Source organism: Bactrocera tryoni, chromosome 5, assembly GCF_016617805.1.
Source record: "Bactrocera tryoni isolate S06 chromosome 5, CSIRO_BtryS06_freeze2, whole genome shotgun sequence".
In the NCBI taxonomy this organism is placed as follows: Eukaryota; Metazoa; Arthropoda; class Insecta; order Diptera; family Tephritidae; genus Bactrocera; species Bactrocera tryoni.
Window position 1 is genome coordinate 5829368 of NC_052503.1, and position 21950 is coordinate 5851317.

Sequence of the window (21950 nt, forward strand, 5' to 3'; positions counted from 1 at the left end):
TCATGGAGTTTTTACTACACTTTATGGTCTTTATACCCTGAACAAAGCATATTAGGTTTGCCACGAAGTATGGAACATCCAAAAGGAAACGTCGGAAACCCTGTAAGTAGGAAATATATAAGACGAGCTGAGTCGATTTAGACAACAACCAACTGTCTGTATGTACCGGTCTACTATTTCTTAGATATGGATATGAAATTTTCAAACAACCTTTACGTCCCAACAAGCTGTTCATTTGTCGGAATGGCCGATATCGGTTGCCTATAGCTTAAAGCTTCAATTAAGTTCCGTATGGAAAGTTTTTCATTTCATATCTTCACAAAATTTGACATGTATTACATATTGTCTGAGGCAATAATGTAATCTCCATAATCTCCATAAAATTTTTCCGATTGGACCACTAAGCATAATCTGTCAGACAAACTGACCGAAGGTAACATATCCTCTTGTTATCGAAAAACTTGCTTAATCAAAAAAAAGCGATTTTAAAAATGTGCAAGTGTGAATACTTTTGTCCATTGAGTCGAAAGTTTGATTAATAACACGTTGATATTTTGTTTGGCATACGAGATTCTGGAAAATAATTGGCCTTATTTTTTCCATCATAGAAACTTCCGCTACCACAATTCATTTACAGTTCTTGGAGCTTTTCTTTGGGAAAATTTTTCTTTTTTGAAATGGCTCAAAAGTGCTCAAAGGTGTTCAATCTAGGCACTAGGGATGGTCAATCGAGCAGCTTCATCCAATTACCTACGAACCACGATTTGGCAATTTTCGCCTCATGTTTCGGATCACTATTCTGCTTGAAGATATGTCTCCATGTCCATATTCGATTCTGGATATATCCTGATTTGATAGATGTGAGTCCGCCAAAATATCAATATAATCTGTGCCATAGATCCGCCGAAGTAAACGCAGCTTATTTCTGCGAAAACACTCCCAAGCCATCAGTTAAATACTTACAAATTTCATAGTTTGGCATGTATTTGGAACCTGTACACCAACCTGTTTGTCAACTTATGTCCATGTGCGCCTACCTGATCCTATTCGATTCATTTTGGTTTCATCGGATAAAGTAACTGTCTACCAATCATCCGTGGTGAATTATTCATATTTTTGGCGAACGCTAATCGAGCCTTACGGTGCTTATCTCTTAAGAACGGGTTTTTTACTACAGCTGTAGCCCTGAGCCCGTTATTTTTCAGGCATATTTGTACAGTCTTGACACTGAAATTGACTCCATGGACCTCTCTGATGTCTTTGTTAGTTTCCACAGAAGCATTTGTTGTTCGTGTAACAAATAATCGCCTGGCAATTTGCGCAAAAGATGAGAACATTACTTTGAAAAAAGTGTAACCAATTGGTAACTAATGCAACACCAAAGAATTTACAATGGAAAAATATTGCCAGACTGATGTCATATTGATGAAATAAAGAGCGAGCTCAATTCGTGAACACTTTTGTCCCTAACTGTATATAAACACAAATAGTCCATACCTACAAATACGCACAATTCAAGCAATCAAGGTCACTATGCTCAGGTCACAGGCTTTTACTCAAACTTAAGCAAAACCCGGCATTTCTAGTGCGCTATAAATCAAGTCACACGCCTTAAAGATAGTCTCATAAATGCCAAGTAATGAATTTTCATTAATAATCTGTGAATTATTCATTGGACGCAAGTCTAAACTGGCAGGGAATTATGAGCGCATGTGTGTCTGTAATTGTGTGGCAGCACAAAGCCAACAACTATGAGCAGTGCGGGCAGCTGGCGAGGTTTTCGTTGCTGAGACTTCAATTTTAATTAACTTTTAAGCCAAATTTTGAAAACACGCACACAAACACAACCTCACTTGTGTGTGCAGTATGCATGTGTGTGTGTGTGTTTTCACAATAAATAGAGAGATAAATAGTGAGCTTGTCCATAGATTAAGACAGTCTATTTACGCTTTTATCATACCTTTATTAGCTGGATTATTTCCTGCAGAAATTTGGAACAATTTCGAATGTAATTTTCGAGCGTAAACTGGTTAAACAGTTTTGTGCAACTGCCAGCAGCACATGGCGAGTGTTTAGAAATTTCGACAAGCGGCTTTTTACAGATTCCCATTTTAATTTCACTATAATTATTATTTAGTTTATTTGCTTGGCTTTTGTTTTGCTTTGCCGCTCATAGTTGGCAAATTTCGCTTCAAAAGGGGCGCTCACAAACTATGAAACTAATCCACACACACACACGCGCGCGCTCGCAACTTTCATTTATAATTCCCAAAAATGAGCGAACAAAAAATTGTTTACTACAAGTGCCAACTTCTAAGCCAGCTAATTGCAGTTTTTGGCGTAAAATGTAAATCTCTTTGAAATAAAAGCGCAAAAACAGGAAAAAAGTAAATGTTGGAAAAGCGTAAATATTCAAAGCGGCAAACACCACAAAATACATGCCAACACATTTGTCCTGGCACTTGCCTCCGCGCATGCCGCTGCTGGCTCTAATCTCTCTTCCTCGCTCTCTCTGCCACTAACGCCGCTTGCCAAGTATTTGCGCTTGGCGACCGCCTAATTTCATAGCCTCAAGACGCGAGCTACGGTCATGTGCTCTGGGGTGTTGAACATTTTTGGCAAATTCTGGTACGTAGCACAGCGCGGCTGGACGACAGGAAGGCATGAACGACCGCCAAACATACAAGCACATCGGCGGCTAACGAACTTTGGCGCGCAACCGAACAATTTCCCTGCAAATCATTTGCCAAAATGACCTACAAAAATCCACATATTTAAAACACAAACAGAAAGTGGAGCGCAAAAGAGAATTCGCCACAAAATGTAAGGAAAAGAAAAACCACACTGAATGCAAATACACATAGCAAGCGTGTGTGTATATGTGCGTATATCCTTTTTGTTGAAAGGCATCCTGTTGGGAAATTAACTGTTTCAAAATTAATTGTTAAACAAGACTTCACTATTCATTTTATAAAAATAAACCGTTGTCTCCAAAGTGACTACAAAGTGCAATTATTAAACAGTTGATTTGGAGCTAATTAGTAACTAGTTATTTTCGGTCTTGTCATTGGATAGAATTGGAAGAAATGTTTTCATTTTATTACTTTTTTTATAATTTGTAAGTTTAAGAATAATATGAACACTGTGATGGTGTACTCCATATAGCAAATATTATCTAAATTCAACTTCTGTTAAGAAATTTATTCGTGATACTTTTGAGCAAAGGTTTTTAATCTTTTTTACTCACCATAAATTTTCTAAAATAAAAATGATAAAAAATCAGTATACAGTCTGTATATCAAAAGACCTTAAAGATATTCACTCTTGATAGAAATATTCTTATTTAATTACCAATAACTATGCTTTCGTTTATCAAGATAATATTCCTTAGATATACTTGTGCGGATCCAGAAATAGCTTTGAGGGGGATCCGGAAATAGCTTGAAACATGAATGTTATTATATTAAATATATTAGTATTTATACAGTCATGGTATATCATGGTGGAAAATTTTCAAATCGACCTTCAAAACCTACTTAATTGAAAAAAAAACACATTATAAAGATCAACCCATATTGAAGCATGTTCGTCCTCAGCCACCTTTTCATGCGGCGAAGTGTCCAAAAAGATCATTCAGAGCTCGCATTCGTCACAGGAAGTGTGTAGAATATGCGAAGAAAACTATGAATTATGGCGTATAGGTCTACATCACAGTTCTTCAACGTTTCCAAAGCAGTGGTCGGTAGCTCATTGTCTCTTGACTTTTGCTTCTGCCCCAATGGCACTGCCGGTAATCAAGCAGTCAAAAAATTGTCAATTTCTTTGGTTTTCAAAGCATATACCTTTTATGGAAGCAGCAAACTCAAATCTTCGCCGATTGTACCCAGCAGAGGAATGCACACTGAGATCCTATAGTATTCTTCGCCAGTTCTCATGCAGAATTTTTCGTGTTTTGTTTGTCGGCCGCAGATTTTTGGGTTTTAATCGTTAACTTTCAGCTCTACCGCCATTTTTTTCGTGTCCGAATAAATGAATCGAAAATGTGCGTATTCGATTTCGGAACGTTAAAATATATCTATCATATTAATTGATGCCTCTGCGAGAACGATCGATTCTTTCTGAAGAATCACGCTGAGGGAATGAGTTAGATATAAAATATCACAAAGACAAAACAGCCCAATTATAAATTAAAATTTGCACAGGAATGCGATGAGTATCGTTATTTTGTCCGCTGTTTCCTTTTTCTTTTCAGTTACCATTTTTCTATGTTGGAAAACCGCGGAGAATGTATCAATCGAACATGTCACAGATGGAGCTGAATGCAACATCTATTTCAAGTTCTCTATTAAATCAAATGTCCCCCATTATCCCCCTCTGAATCAGCCATCCGTTCGATCGTTAAGCACTTCCGATAAGCACTTTTTGATCTCTTCTAGCCTTTGTTAATGCTTTGATCGTTTTCTGTCTCCTCAATGCTAGAAAATATCGGTTCTTCTATGTGTCAGTCTTTTTCGAGAAAAGTCTATGGAATATGATTACATCTGTGTCAACTGATTAAACCTGGTATTTCCTGCCCCTGTCTTTATTTTCGACATAAAAAACGCATATCCTTATCAGCTATAGCAAGCGATGAGGTTACAAGGAAAAATAAAATTGTACGGAACACTTTATTTCATATTTCATCCAAATTTGCACCAAAACTATACACTAAAAACCTCCAACAAATTTGTTTACCTTTCACAAATATTTCAATAAAAAATATTTTTTCTTGTAATCAAGTTATTTAATCAAATATTTACGAATAGGTGGCAACGCTTTTCAAAAATATCTTTTATTTGAAATTATTTATGCTGTAATAAAATGTAGTGTTTTCTAATCAAATATTTTCAACTTAAAATTTCCATACAGATGGCAACCTTCGAATTTTTTTCTATTGTAAACCTTCCGGATGCTATATCGAATTAAAAATAGATCGAATCGATAGAGTTTCCATCATGAGGAAGGTGTGTATTCTGTTCACGTGACGGACTTATGTTGCGCCACATAATTTCGTAGAATTTACTACCAATCACAAAGAAAGTAAATATATAATACTCACGTATGTAGTATATTTTCTTGTAGGGGTTATAAATAATGTATTATTTGGCTACGTTTCAGGCACTACCGTCTATTTTTTTTTTACTGTTATATTTGCTTTGTTGTCTGGTTAGCCTTTTGGCTTGTTGGCTCCTTTGTAAAGTGGTGTGCCATGCAAACTTTTAACGTTGAATAAAGAGATTTGAAAAATCGTATAAGTTTTATAAAAGCAATGTCAACTCCATTTTTGAGTTGCTGGTGAAAATAATAAATTTTGTTCAGAATATTGTATGGTTGTTTTGTGTAATATAAAGTTTTTTCAATCATTTTAACAATTTGTATGACCAAAACTTACAATTCAAAAATGAAGAAGAGATGAATCATAATACTGGGATAGAGAAAAAAGAAAGGAAAAAAAGTCAAAGACAGATATTCATGCGCCGTACTGTTCTTCAGAAGGCATATAAGTGATACTGATTTTGGAACGGAACAAAAAGTCATATGCATTATAATTTGAACTAACATTGATAATAATGTAACTGGAGTTCAAGCTAACTTCGAGAAGAAATTTCAACTTAACCGTCTTACTGTCATTATTGCATAGCACCATTGATGTCTGGATTCTTTGTCTAAGAAAGTCATTTCGCAGCTATGTTGAACAAGTGCAAATTGCTGAAACAGCGACGCGGCGACTTTGGAACTGTTGTATCGACAAACTGTACCGTTTTTGCGAACCATTTAGTGATGGCAGTGAAGAGGTTTACCGCTTAGAGCATGCTATCAACAACTAAGCGCTGGCTAGATGTTTTGATGCAAAGAAACTGAGTTCTCACAGCAAAATCCGTACATACATATGTACATTGTGTTACCGCTTGTAAAATTAGCGCTCTTAGAATAATAAATTTACAGTGTATCATAACTACACAAATGCCAGAGTGTATTTTTAGCAATTCTACGCAACGTTCTCTTTACAGAATTCCACCTTAATCTTATTAGCTAAAATAAAACAAACAGTAGAACACACAAAGACATTTTTATGCATTTTTCCCTTGCCAATACTAAAGCTCATGTCATTTGCATATTTCGAAAACATACTATGGCATAAATTCTACACATACACATACAAACATGCACACGCAGGGATTTCCATAAAATGAAAACTTTTTTATTTTCACTTGACTGGATTTAACAAGAAACTCAAACGATGCTTTTGCAACTTTTCTTTTGTATATTTATTTTTATTTGCTTAAGCGCACGAAGAAATACACGGTTACATATGTAAATACATATGCACAAGTGCGGGCGCGCAAACTAACAATCGATGGAAATCTGTTTATGCACAAGTAGTAGTATGTCAACTGGAAATACCATGGTAATAGAGGTTATGAAGAGCTGCAACACGCTCAAGGACACAGTGCTACCGGAGGACACTGCAAAGCCCACGCTCACCCACAAGCATAATGAATTGGGAGACCACAAAACATGAATGTCAAAATTCCAAAGAAGGCAGGTATCTATTTGCTTTTAGTCTGAAAACAAAGCAACAATGCTTTTGCTCTTATTTTACTTTCAATTTAAACTAAGATTCTGAGAAGAAATGTATCGTAATACATAGTATGTCTATCTTTTTCTATGGAATTTTTGTACATACATACATATTCCTATACTGCTGGATGGTTCCGGTGGAGTTTTGTGTAATATTTCAGTACTAACGCACCATTCATCAGTATTCCTGGTATTTAAAAATTCCGCTTTCTTCGACCGATTTCACTAGAACTCAGAATTACGACTTGGTAATAAGAAGATGAATATTCTTGACATTTTATTAAGATTTTATCAGTAACGTAAATATCGGTTAGCCGAAAAAGTCTTTTCGTATTTTGTCAATAGATGTCCTTGCAGTCGTATATCTCCAGTGCTACCAATCACATTGTGTCATATCATATAGTTTTGGAAAGGTGAGCTGCATTTAACCAAAACAAAATTAACTTCGGGGAAGTTTAAAAAAGTTGCTCAAAAATGATTGAAAATAATCAAGAAATTCGCTATATTTTGAAATTTTTGTATAAAAAAGGGAAGAATGTCGCTCAAGCTACCAATGAAATTTGTGAAGTTTTCGGAGAAGATGCTGTGTCAGTTCGTATAGCACAACAATGGTTCGCCAGCTTCCGTTCTAAAAATTTTTATGTGAAGAATGCGCCTAGCTCTAGTCGACCTATCTTTGAAAAAGTCGATGAAATTATGGAAAGGATTGAACAGCATTGTCACGTAAGCAGCTATGAAATCGCTAAGGAACTGAACATTCATCATAAAATGGTTTTGAACCATTTAAAAAAAACTGGCTACAAAAAGAATGAATTGTCTTTGAAAAATTTAATGGACTGAATCAACAGCTGAGATTCTTTGCTGAAACGAAATGAAATGGAAAAATTTTTGAAGCAAATGCTAACAGGAGACGAAAACTGGATCTAATACGACAATAATGTGCGAAAAAAATCTGGGTCCAAGCATGGTGAAGCTCAACAAAAGGTCGCAAAGGTCGCCTCGAAATGTTAAGCTGAGTGTTTGGTGGGATTGGAAAGGAATCAACCATCAAAAAAATAAGTTGAAGTTGGATTAGAAATACGAAAAGACTTCTTCGACTGCCAAATATACAAAAATAACTGTAAAGAAATTGTTAAAAAATAAAAAAACGAAAATCCTGAATCGATTTGTCAACATCGGTGAACTTCATCACCTGATGATGGATGCACATTTCCTGCAGGGCTCCTGGATTTACACGCACTCATTCATTCAGAACTTGAGTGCCGGTGTGTAAGTGTGTGTTAGTCTGCATCATTTAGCCGTGACACAAATCGAAATATACAAACAGATTTCCATTTACAGGAAACATTTCAATGTGAATGAATACATACATTTGCCTGTATTTGTAAGCATCAATGTGCTGCGTGATAGTGTGTATGTGTGTGTGTGAGTGAGTGCTCATGCGAATGCAGTTAAGCAAGAGTGCTCTTGAATGTATGTGCATACACTTGTAACATAATACATTGGCACACACACACACATGCAAGCAAATGGTGGCTTACCAATGTGCAAAGTTTGAATTACAACTGCCTGGCAGCTGCTGCAATGCACCTTGAGGCAGCGCCTATGGCGCGCAGCCAGAGTGCCAGTGGCAGCGCGAGCGCTATCGTCTGTGCTAAGCGGCATTCGCGCAGCGCTGGCTGGAATGGCGCAGCGATGCTGCCGCAGTCAACCACATGAGTAACCACTTTTGCCCAACACAAACTGCTGCGCTAAGTGCACCGCACACACATTACCGCTACGCCACCACACGCCGCGCTGCCCTTGCCCACCAGAGCAAATGCAGATGCGATTGCTTTGCCAATGACTCGTGCAAAGCATATTTTCAGGCGCTTATTTACACTTGGCACTTACCGCTGATCGTGATGATGATGTTTGTTCGCCGTCGAAAATGTATCGAAAATGTAGTTGAGCATTGGCGCATCGGTCTTCTGCGGTTTGGGTAGAATGTATTTGCTCTCCACCTTTTTCGCTGAGCCGCGTTGACGCCCGGCCGCGCCACCGGTGGCGGCTGTTGTAATCGCCTGTGACTTAGCAGCATTGTGCTGGTGCTCGGTGGCCAGCGTTGTTTTTGTTTTCGCCGTCGTTGTCAATGCAATGCGCTGGGTGCCAAGGTGTTGCATGTTATTGTTGTTGTTGGTAATGGTATTTGCGCTCTCATCAGCAACACTTGCATCGCTGGCTGTTCGATCAGCCGCCGTAAGTGACGCTGACTCGGATAACAAAGACGATGATGACAACGATGCCGATGATGGTGATGCTGCTGCTGCTGCGGCGGCTGAGCTGGAAGATGTCAAGGACGCATCCACCGCCATTTCCTGTGCCATGGCCGATATTTCCATATTATGGTCGCTTACGCTTAATAACGATAAGGACCTCAAATCGTCCCGCATTTGATTATTGCTACTACTGCTATTGTTAGCGTTGATATTCATGTTGCCGCTGCGGCTGTTGCTATTGTTGCTGTTGCTGTTATTACTATGATTTTTATTACTATTTGCGTGTGCTGTGAGTCTCGGTGCGGCACTCGCGCTCACACTCGCTGCGCCGTCGTCGCCTGTCGTATGCGTCAGCGAAGCAATATGTTCCGACATGACGTAATCCATATTATCGATCTCTTGCGAATCTGAAATGCAAATAGACACAGTCGATGAGAAAAAACTGTTAGAACGTGAGTTGGGGCGTGAGTGATTGAGTGAGCAAAAAAAAAAAAGAAGGAAAGCATGGAAGCAATTACGAAGTTGATTAGGCAGAAGCCATCAATTGATGTGTATGTATGTATGCGTAAAAAGAAATATGTATGTTCCTATATATTTACCCATTTAACACTATATATGGGTATGAATAAACATGATCACCCAGTGAACCGAAAATCAACTCACTTGCATAGACATAGACTTACAAAATTATTTCCGAACCGAGCCGTCTGAATTTATTGATTGTGTCTGGTACTCGCATTAGCAAAAACTTAGTCGATTTTTCTTGCCATGGGTTCCGTTTCAGAACTTGATTCCAATAGTTTAGTTTGTATGGCAAGTATATGCTATCGTAGTCCGATATAGGCCGTTTCAAAAAATGAGCAGCTTCTGGGATCTTCAATACCCAGGGAAGGCATCGTGCACCATAAATTTGTTCCTCCTGGATAACCCTTCAAAACCAAGTTTTACGTAAATTTCTCAAGAGACTAAAACGAAGGGTCAATCGGGTCCGACAAGGCAAAGCAGCCGATTGGAAGTTGCACCATGACAACGGCAGGATTCACTCCGCCTTTCTTGTGAACCGAGACCGGCATCCCACCCGCAGCCGCCCTACAGCCCAGATGTGGCTTTCCCGGACTTTTTTGTTTCCTTGCCCTAAAAGCCCAATTAAAGGGGATCCAAGCAATAGGCACCTCGGCTCTCAAGGCTATTCCGGAGAATTGAGCGAACTGTCAAACATAAGAACTTCTCACCTTTTTCCAATTACAAAGATATTTTTATACATAACGGTAACTGAAATAATTATAATTATCTCAACAGACTCTAAAAACCACTAAAGTTTTAGATTCTGATAACAAAAAACTAGGCAACAAACAAAGACCTCAAATATCAATGACCTCTAGAAGCAAGTTCAATGGGCTTACTTAAGAATTTCAAACGCAGCAATATTAAGAAATTCCATTTTCTTATTTGGAACTGTTAAACATTGCTGGGTACAACTTTCATCGCCAGAACATCTTTAAAGTTTTGAATCTTTGATTTTTTAAAATTGTACAAGAGAAGAAAGGCTCCTCTTATATCATTACTGAAGAAAAATTAACACTAACTTGAAGTGTAGAAATCTAAAGACTTTTGTCCGAATCGAAAAAAGCTTTTGCGAAATCATAAGTTGGCCTTAAATATAAATTTTAAATAATAATATTTAATATTATTTAGTTGCTTAATGTTTTCTGGTATATCTTCCCAAAAAAAAACATCAAAAAATTTGGGTACTTTTATATTTGTGAAGAAAATACGTATTAACAAACGCATACACATATCTAAGCATATGCAATCAAGCCAAAAAAAGCTCACACACACATACTCACACGAGCATGGAAATACTAAGCTTTTCATGGGTGGTACACAAGAGACAAATGGTTAACTGTAATTGATTACCATATCGGATAGCGCCCTTTTGAAATCCCAATTTCCCTAAAATTAATCTCTGCAGACCAAGCAAAACACAGCCATGCCGGACCCTTGCAATGAAAACAACACTAATTACGAGCTATTCATTGATGCATTAACATAAATTATATGAAGTTGGCAAAAAGCGGCGTTTTTTTTAATTCAGAAAATTTGTCAGACCGAAAAACGGAAAATAAGTGGAAAATTAAGCGAACATTTCTTTCATTTTGTTTAAAAGTCAATGTTAACTATTAAATAAACACCAGACTGTCTGCTGCAAATCGATGAATGGCAATAAGTCACGACTATTAATCCTCATTGCCGCATAATTAATTACAAACCAAATAAGGCGATGAATTATTATATTATTTTTTTTTGCTGATAATCATTTTACAGTAATTTATAACTTTCACGCAGGGCAATTAAATTAAATGCATTAAGTTGTTGTCAAAGAGCCTGCCTCAATTGCGTATACTGAACAATGAATGGAAGTCAGGAATATGTCGTCAAACATCAAGCGCCAATCAATCTTGGTCATTAATAATAAATCAAAACTTCATTACTTTTAATAAAATAATTAAAGTTTCCCTGGCAATACTTATAAAATTATATGTTTATTAATTTCTTGTTTTCTGATTAATCATCTATCATCCCGAAGCTGTTTAATCTTTAACCATCATATTGTTATCATTAATATTTGAGATTCCGAAATCAGAAGCCATTGGTCATATCTTAAATCGTAAATCAAAAATCATAAGCATTTATCATTTATCATAAGTCACAAGTCTTAAATCATAAACCATTAGATTGGATTAATAAAAAAGGAATGCACCGCCACCTTAGGTCTATTGTGACCTTTCCTAAATCACAAGAACTCACATAGTCCCAGCATATTGATAAAGTTCAATATTCTGCTGGGTGCTAGTGAGGCGATGCGATCCCTATTAGGAAACATGCAACCAAGGGCCTTAATCCTACGTCTACAGACTACTGTGCAGTCGATTAGCAAATCATAAACCATAAATATTGAATCTCAAATCTTGAGTCTTAAATCTTAGATCTTAAATCTTAAATCTCAAATCTTAATTCTTATGTCTTAAATCGTAAATCTTAAATCTTAAATGTCAAATCTTAAATCTTAAATCATAAATCTTAAATCTTTAATCTTGAATCTGAAATCTTAAATCATAAATCATAAATAAATTATAAATCATTAGTCATAAATCATGAACCACAGATCATAAGTCATAAATAAATTATAAATTAAATCATAAAATCCAGTAATCATAATTCATAAGCGTTATCATAAATCATAATCATTATCAAAAATCATAAGTCTTAAATCATGTATCATAAATCATAATTCGTAATTCATAAACCATAAATAATAAATGTTGAATCAAAGTCATTAATCATAAATCATCAGTCATAAATCGGGAATCATTAATCATTAGTCATTATTCATAAATCATAATTCCTATTTTACTTAAACTTAAAAGCGTTAAAAAATAAAACAATTCTCTGATTAAAAAAATTAACACTACTCGGCTTAATCGTTCGGCACCCTGTCTGCGAACGCCCAAATGCAATGCTCTTCACAAAGCATCTGCAATTCATTTTCATTATCGCTAATGGAGGGAGCTGCGAACAAATTTGAGGGGAGAATATTTTCAAGTATTAAAATATCAACTTTTCTACAATAGCAACAGATTTGCCTTTCTCGCAATATTTTTCCGACCGTAAACTCGAAACATTGAACCATAAAATTCGAAGTCGACGAAATGAAACCACCTGTGCCTCAAACACACACAACACATGCGCTGCACACACTGTTGAAACATGTGAAGGAGGCAATGCAACAAACAGCTGGAGTACATATGCACTTATGCAAACACATAAATATGCCAGTGTGTGTGTGTATGTGCAATATTTGCGTACCTTTGGTTAGAAAGCAAATGTTTTTGCACAAAAATGCATGAAAAATTGCAAAGAATTTAGGTTTACTAATAGCAATACATGTCCTTGCATTCATGGGTATGTATGTGTCTTATTGTTTGCTTTTTGTAGGTATGTAAGTGTGTGTGTTTGTGTGAGTAAATGTTATGTTAAATTTAGTAGTAAAGTGACAATTTGGCTTTGTCTTTGGAAGCCTTAAAATACCTCCACTGCTAACTGTTGGTGTAAGTGTAAATGAAAGTATTTATTTACCGTTATATATATGTGAGTAGTAAAGCCTTTTGGTAGGAAGTTATTTTTGCGATGTTTACGTTGCATTTAAGCTTTAGAAAATAAAATAAAAACAAATACTCGAAGTATTTTTCACAAATAAATATTTATAAGTAAGGCTATGCAGTTGAAAACAGGAAGGTTTAAAAGTAACAAAATAGCAGCCAATATTTGAATAAATTGTCTTCCACAATGATAACTAGAAGATTCCTGTTAATTTAAATAATTGCAATAACAGAATTTGCTTTAATTTTTCTTCACTTTTTTATTGGACGATAAAAATTTGACTTTTGAATAACAGAAATATCAATATACGAAGCAATCACAAAATCAATTATAGTAAAGTTTCAGTTATCATAACAGAAAGGTTTTAGCTTGTTGTTGCAATCTTGTCATAATTGCTATTAAGAGGTTACAATGGTTTCCTCGGGTGCAGCCTTTTTAAAAAAACTTTTTCTCTTATAAAAATTAAAATATTTTATTAGAATTTTTTATTAATACAAACATACACTATTCTGAAACTTTTGGAAAATAATATATTAAACCAAAACCCGCCATTGCGACACCATTTCCGGTGACCCCTCGGAATTTGGACAAAGGAAAACAACTGAAATTTGGATTTTTGGCAGGCTTTTTATAAAAAAAATTAAATTTCAGTGAAAATTTCGCAATATTTTTATTTTCAAATAGTTGTAATAGGAAAAAAATCCTTCATCCAAGTCCTTAAGAATTGTATTAGGTCTACAACTTTTCTTCCGCTGTTTTCCAATAGATGTCTCTAGGGTCAAGCACTGGTCGATTAAATCGTTTTATATCGATCTTGGACATTGGTGTCAACACTAATCCAACAAAATATTTGTAGAGATCTGTTTGAGGCTCATCGAATGCTTTCGGATACTTACGGTGAGGCTGTCCTAAGTGAAAGAACATGTCGCGAATAGTTTCAACGTTTTAAGAATGGTGATTATGAAGTCGAAGACCGGCATGGTGGCGGAAGGGAGAAGATTTTCGAAGATGCTGAATTGGAAGCATTACTCGACCTAGATGCGTTTCAAACCCAAGAGGAATTGGCCGAATCGTTGCAAGTGACACAGCAAGCCGTGAACAGCTGCTTCAAAGGCACAACCGAAAGGGATTTTTACATCGCATTGTAACTGGCGACGAAAAATGGGTCAACTACGATAATCCTAAGCGAAGAAAGTAATGGGGGAGCCTGGACATGCCTCCACGTCGACGGCAAAACCGAACATTCACGGCGCCAAGGTCATGCTCTGCATTTGGTCGGACCAGCTGGGGGTGATATATTATGAGCTGCTAAAGTCAAGTGAAACCATCATAGGAGCAATTGATGCGTTTGAGCCGAGCACTAAAAGAAAAACGGCCACAATACGAAGAAAGACACGATAAAGTCATTCTCCAGCATGACAATGCTCGGCCTCACGTCGCAGAGGTGGTCAAAAAATATTTGGAGACACTGAAATGGGAGATCTTACCCCACCCGCCGTATTCTCCAGACGTTGCTCCATCTGACTACCACTTGTTCCGATCGATTCGAAAAATGAGGAGTTCTTTCGTCACGGAATACGCATGCTGCCAGAAAGATGGTCAAAGGTAGCAGCTAGTGACGAATAAAAAAAATCGATTTTCTTAAACCCGTAAACCAATGTAACCTCTTAAAAGTCGTTTTTATCCCAAAGGAGAACAACTTAAATACAGTTATTTTACTCCAAAAGGGGTAGGTTTGCCACGAAGTTTGTAACACCCAGAAGCTAACGTTGGAGACCCTATGGTAAATGATGACCGCAACGAGCTTAGTCGTTTTAGGCAGCTCCATCTGCCCGTTTGTTTGTATATACGCGAACTAGTCTCTCAGTGTTTGATATATTGAGATGGTAAGTAGTATGCACATGAATCGCCAAAATCAGGTCGCTTTGACATAAATCCGCCATTGTTTAGATCAGACTACTATAGCTTACAACTATATCACTGACAAATCTAAATCAAGATAAAAACATGTTTTTACCCTTTCATGCTATAAGAAATGCAGCTGTGTAGAGTATTAGGTCTTTAAAGTTCGCCCTTGACCGAAATTTAAAGCAGCGTCCCAACGTTTTGTACCCACCCATACAGGCGAGTTAAAAAGCAGCAAGAGGAAGCACCGCAAAATTTCACACCAAATTCCTTAAAGCTGTAATCAATCACCAGATCTAACTGATGTGACTAAACAAACTCGTATATATTTTTTTCCAAAGTTTTTCAAACAAAACCGCTTACCGAGACTTTTTTTTTTTGAACCTGTCAATTATTATGTGCACCTATTAATAACGTTTGACATTTTCATAATTTGAGAGTTTTCCCAAATGTACACGTACATATACATACGCATGTATGTGTATGTGTTGGTAGAAGTTTGCACGACAACATTTTAATTGAAAGTGAGAGCGAAAGTAAATCCAACTTTATCCTTCATCACTGCATATATGCTTTAATGAAAATTAGCCTTCTTGCTTCAAAGAAACTTTTAATGAAGGTCACCATGAGCGCCATACACACACATAAATAAGTATATATGTGCATGTTTACAGCAACTTTGGGGCATAATTGAATTACGAGCCAATAGCAGCGCCACCAATGGACAACAACAGTATGCCGAGGCAAGAACAAAAAAGGGAAAAAGAAAAAAAAGTAAAAAAAATGAATTTTAATTGAACTTTGGCCGTGGACGTTGTACATAAAATTAACGCCAAAAAAAGGGCGAAAATTATTTTGCAACTTTTGCGAAGAACACAGGCGCCAATGCAAATGGACACGCTGGAAAGTTTCACTAATAGAGGCACAAGATGGTACTGAATGTTTTATTTTTGTAATACTAATGCAGCTTATTATGCATAAGAGCAAACAACTAGATACGGTCACTCTTACATGGCATTCTAATTGCTGTATTTTCGGTGGATCAAACTGCTAGAACAGTTAGTAAGACCGAGCAAATTCCACAGACACACAAAACAATCATTGATTGTCGGTGGTTTTCGGAAAGCGGCTTAAACGCAGTCTTTGAACTGTTGGGATGGGTTTTATATTGAAAACTGAGCCTAAGTTTAATCTCATTTATATATTTGAAAATTTAGACTTGTCTTTGATCGTCCACCATGAATTTGTTCCTCCTGTCCAAACCGTCAACGCCAAGTTTCACGTGAAAGTCCTCAAGAGACTCAAACGAAGAGTCAGTCGGGTTCGACAAGACATCGCAGGCGATTGGAAATTGCACCGGCTCCCACCGCCATTCTTGTGAACAGCTACCTAACCAAGGCCGGCATCCCAATGCTTCCTCAGGATGTGGCCCCCCGGATTTTTTTTGTTTCCTTGCCTGAAAAGACTGAAAAAAGGCAAGCATTTTGAGACGACAGAGGGGATCCAAGCAGCATGCAACATCGACTCAGAAGGAGCATATTTTGAAAGTTTTTAAGGAATTGTAACGATTGGTTCAATAAATTTTTTTTTTAATCGACTCAGTACTTTCCGGACAAACCTGGTATGTGTTAGAGCCGTTCACTATATAAAATCAACTTTCATAACGTGACTATCATTAATCAGACTTTGAGTTCGAAGCATAATACGATTAAGTTTCAAGAGAAAGCTGTACCAAGAAAGAGGAAAAGCTAATAATCAAAACACAAATCTTTGAAGTGTTCACCACATTTATTTGAGGAGAACAGCTGGTAAGTAGAATACTCGAAGTTAACGAAATCCTTAAGGTTTCAATCTGCATTAGAACTTTTACTCAGCTCATTCATGTTCATTTGATTCTAGATCTTTCAGGAGATTAGCAACTCACATATCATATGTTTCTTGGAATCTTTTCTGGAATCCATTTCTAGTAGGAGCTGTTCCACATTTAAAGTAATCAAGCTTTTTGTGCGACTCGTCATGAAGCGATATTAATTGGATAATGGTTTCTGTATACGCTTCAGATATAAATTTTCGAGACACTTTGACGATTTTTGCTAGTTTTATGATAAAAGCAATTAGAATAATATGAATTTCACAAAAATTGGCTTGACAGTTAATGCGCTGAGTTTTTAAATGTAAAAAACTCTGTAGTAATCCCTGTGCAACAAAGGGTTATAGAAGTCTTAGAGTAGAAATATTTGACAAGCCTCGGAATGCTTTTTTGCAAATTTCATATTATTATTTTGATATTTAAAAATTATTTAATAGCTTTTTACCGGTGACAAATGATAGCTGCAGTCTACTTGTACTATAAGTAGATACCACAAAACTCTCCTCAAGTGCAGGATGGAGGAAAAAAGGATTGAAACAAACAAACAATTCCAGGAATAAGATACCACAAACAAATTGTTTATTACCCAGCGTTGCCTTCCTTCCAAGAATACCCAAACCCATGGAAAATCAATCTGAAAAGGCTTCAGCTAATCCTTACTAAATTAACTTAATGTTATAAGAGAAATCCGATCCCTCAGCAATAAAATTGAATAAATTTGCCAGTAACGAAAAAATTTTAATTCAAGAGAAGCAAAATTTGTTCAGCAACCAATGCTGTGTGCAAATCTCTCCCTCAAATATTCTAGGAAATACACAATTTCTGAGAAACTCATAAATAACATAAAAGCGAACCTTGCTAATAAACTGGAGATAACTAGAAAGTAAAAAGGGAAATATTTTCCATTTAAAAATGATAAAGCGCCGAGCTCATAAATGTTATCTACATTTTTATGCCAGCAATATTTCTGCGTGGTACATAATATATGTATATAAGCCCAGCTGATGCCCGAAATACACACCGAAGTGCTCCTATATGTGTACGAATGCTTCTATTAGACTTTAATTGGGTACCCAAACTCGCGTGTACAAATTGCACGTACGAAATGTTGGTCCCTGCTACATATATATTTTCATCACATGGGGACGCATACACATAAAGGCGGTTACAGATGGATTCAACATTTCTGCTCGCATTACATCGAGATACGGAATCAAATTTTCTTTCATCACGTTGCTCTCACAGTATTTTGTTGCAACAGCTTAAAATTTTTAATTACCAACTCAATAAACCCAACAACACGTAGCCATACGTTGGAACCCTGTAGGAGTAGTCAGGCGTAATGCAAGTAAAGATGTTTGAGGATTGGCATTTTGAGGAAATTGTGTCATAATTTCCGTCCATATGGCGCAGAGGCATAGACGACAACAATATCTGCTGAGTCGGCGTTACGAGTATTCGAGAGAAAGATTCGGCGGAAGATTTATGGTCCTTTGCGCTTTGACAATGGCGAATATCGCAGTCGATAGAACGATGAACTGTACGAGATATACGACGACTTAAATATAATTCAGAGAACTAAGAGACAGATCATGTCGTCCGAATGGAAAAAACACTTCAGCTCAGAGAGTATTTGAAGCAGTACCCGCTAGGGTAAACAGCGGAAGAGGAAGACCTCCAATCCGTTGGAATGAGCAGGTGGAGAAGGACCCGGCTCCACTTGGAATCTCCAACTGGCGCCAAACAGTGAAAAGGAAGTAATACTGGCGCCAATTATGTCCGGTCTTCTATAGTGGAAACTTATAATCGAGTAGTGGGCTTTGTTTTTCCACATGGAAGAGACCCATAACCTTTATTAAGCACCAAACCATCCCGGCAAGCCCTCTTTACTAGTCTGAACAAAAGTTCCAACATATAAGCTCTGATTTCACGAACATGTGCCACGCCGCATATCAACGAGGGAATATTTGTGTCAATAGGTGACTAAATTGGTAAATATCCGTATGCTAGTTATGCCTGTATATGTGTGTGCGCGAATGTGAGTGTATGCCGTTTGGCTGAGCTATCGAATATCGAATGTCGGAGCAGTTGAATGGAGTATGTATCCTCCACATTTACCACAGCCAGCTGCTTAATTTGTGGCGGCAACTGGCAAGCGCACACGCATACAACCTCATATGAGATTAAACCGGCGATATCGTGGCGTGCATTTGAGGCGTACGAGCGAATTTGATGCGGAAAGCTAAAACAGATAATGACTGTTGAATGAGTGTAGGATTTTGTCGAGAATTTTACAATATAGACGAGTATATTGCTTTTGCTGTCGCTGCTCCTTGCCTGGCGCCAGTAGACAGCACTGCAGCACACGTGACGATTACTTGATCTCATTGGAAATTAGTAATACCCGAAAGTAATTATCGCCGACCATTAACTAAATGTGCATACTTTCACACAGCGAAACACATAGCCGAGTTTTCAAAGTGGAAAGTATAATAAAAGAAAGCAGAAGTTCGAGGTAATGGAATTTTAATTTTTGCTGGAGAAGTAGAGTATTTGATAAATTCGAGAATTAAGTACTGATGAAAAAATGATACGGACAGATATTTATTGAAATATTTGCGCACTCGTAAGCATTTTTATTTTTCTTGTTGATAATCTTTTTTTTCATTTGTTAAATGCGAGCTATTTTCTTTTATGATAACTGTTTGCAATTAAAGGACATTTTGTGTAGTAATGGTATGTTTAAACCAAAACTTAATTACACGATTAGCTTAATTGTTGCTGATATGGCTTTTGTAATGCAAAATTGTCCCTTCAACACCTGCTCTTCATGGAGTAAACTAAGTTAGTAACTGAACTACACTCGTGTATAGAATTTCTTTGAGAAACCCTGTCATATGTGTCATATAGTTGAGACAGAGGGAGAGAAAAAGTAGGTTAATTAGTCGAAATAAATTTTGACGGTAAAAAATTGTGAAAGCTTGATTAATCAAGACTAATGTGAAGGGAGAATTATTTGAAATTTTAAAATTCAGGCGCTAGCATGCCTAGTTAAATTGTTCTATCAGCGATACATACTAAAATTTAGAAGTCTTACTAAGAAAGATGGTACTATTAGGGACACAATTCACCATTTTAAGACTTTATGATTGATTACATTGAGATTATCCTTCCTGGTTGATAATATGAAGGATCAATTATGCAATACAAAACACAACTCCGTTCCCACGACAGTCGAGTCAACGTAATTGGAACAGACCCGGATTTTTAACCGGCCAAGGACTGTCAACTCGACATAATTCTGCCGCTACAACAAAACACAACTCAAAGACAAACAAATTGAAATTGTCACCAATATCAGGACGCAAATATTTGGTATTGAGAAGAGTCTTTTTGAGTATTTGTGAATAATCGTACATACGACATGACCTAGCCAGCGCAGCCACTGCCTCTTAATTCGCTAAACTATGTCCATGTCGTCATATATCTCATACAGCTCATTGTTCCATCGAATGCGATATTTGCCATGGCCAACGCACCAAGGACCATAAGTCTTTCGCAGAACCTTTCTCTCGAAAACCTGAAACGTCGACCCATCAGATGTTGTCACCGTCCATGACTCTGCACCATATAGCAGGAGGGGAATTATTAGTGACTTATAGAATTTGGTTTTTGTTCGTCTAGAGAGGACTTTACTTCTTAATTGCCTACTCAGTCCAAAGTAGATCCTAAATTCGTTTGTCACGATCGTCATCAAAAGGAGGGTCTCTCATTCTAGGCAGTTGGAAATTTTTCATTGGGTGCGTTTTTTATGTGGCGGGTCCCGAGCCCAGCGCACTACCCTGTGGAGCCTTCTCACTTTAGCTCGCCTTCAAACTGATGTTCTTTGGCTACCCAGAGGATACTTGGTCGACAACCGCAAGTCGTGAGCTGCTTTAGCCATATGTAAAAGAATTGTTTCTGGCCACTTCCAAGTGAATGGCAATCAGAGAACTCTTCTCACTAGCGTGAACTTCTACAAATGACTCCATCCTCCATGAGAAAGTTTACACAGAAACAAAAAATTGCTTAAAGGTATATCATTAAAAATATGGTACACTGATTCCGCTTCTTTGCCTCTTCTAACCTCCTCTAAATACCGGACCGCCTGCATCTGGAACTAGACTACAGCTGATTGAACTCTCAATTTAGGAAGTAATTACGCAATCTATATTTGAGAAGGTTGATTCAGATACTCTCCAATATATGCCTTCATCTCGAAAATTTATTCTCATCACTTACGTTGATGTAATTGGAAAATTCTAAAAACAGAGATTCAAGCCCTAAAAACACTGTGGAATAAAAAAAGTTTGTCGGAGAAAGAGCGACCGAATGCATAAATTTTCAGAGCGCACCGTTTTGCCAGCCATACAAGCCGAAACGGTTCATTAGAGCTACCACAATTTGACTCAATACGCTCCTCACTCTTTTCGCAGTTCAGCAATTTGCATAACAAACGGTTCCAGTCAGTATTTTGACTCCAAATAACGGTAGCATTAGCAATAATAATAAGTACACGATGAAACAGTAGAACTTACTTAAACAAAACACACACATAAAGCGAAAAAAAGTTAACCGACAAACAAATAAACAACAACAAGAAGGGCGAGCTCGAGCAAAAAGTTTCGAAAAGTTTTTAATTAAATGACCCTTTTGTTGTTGGTGCAGAAATGAAATTTAATGCTGAAATCAAGACACTCTGAGACTCGTGACGCTGCAATCCGTAGGCAGGCAGCCAAGAAGCCACTCTGAGCCGGGTGTGAATCTGGGCGCGAGGGACACGTACACAGGCAAGGCGCACCGCAGCATGACAAGCCACTTCCGGCGGGACGCTCACTCAGCGCGAGAAACGTGTGAAAAATGTGCAAAAAACGAGCCAATGAGGTGTGGCTAGATCTCCGGCTTATTGGAAATGAACTCAGAGTGAGAGGGAATTGCATTAATTGAAATTAATTCTATGAATGGAGGCGGGAAAGTGGCGATAAAGCGTCTATGCTCTAGTGTGTGTGTGTGTTTGTGCGGTCAATGTGCGGAAAATGAAGAAGGTAGTGCATAAAAGGTGCTCGGGACAAGCAAGGCATAGGGAAGGTAATTCA

The 21950-nt window shown here is 37.3% G+C and overlaps 1 protein-coding gene across 1 annotated transcript in view; it reads right to left on the reverse strand.

Annotated features, from left to right (window-relative positions):
• LOC120777722 (dual specificity protein kinase splA) overlaps positions 1 to 21950 on the reverse strand; it is a 99333-nt gene that overhangs the window by 30689 nt on the left and 46694 nt on the right. The window contains exon 3 of the mRNA XM_040109212.1: positions 8515 to 9286. Coding sequence (XP_039965146.1) covers positions 8515 to 9286 — 772 coding nt within the window. The remainder of the gene's footprint in view (positions 1 to 8514; positions 9287 to 21950) is intronic.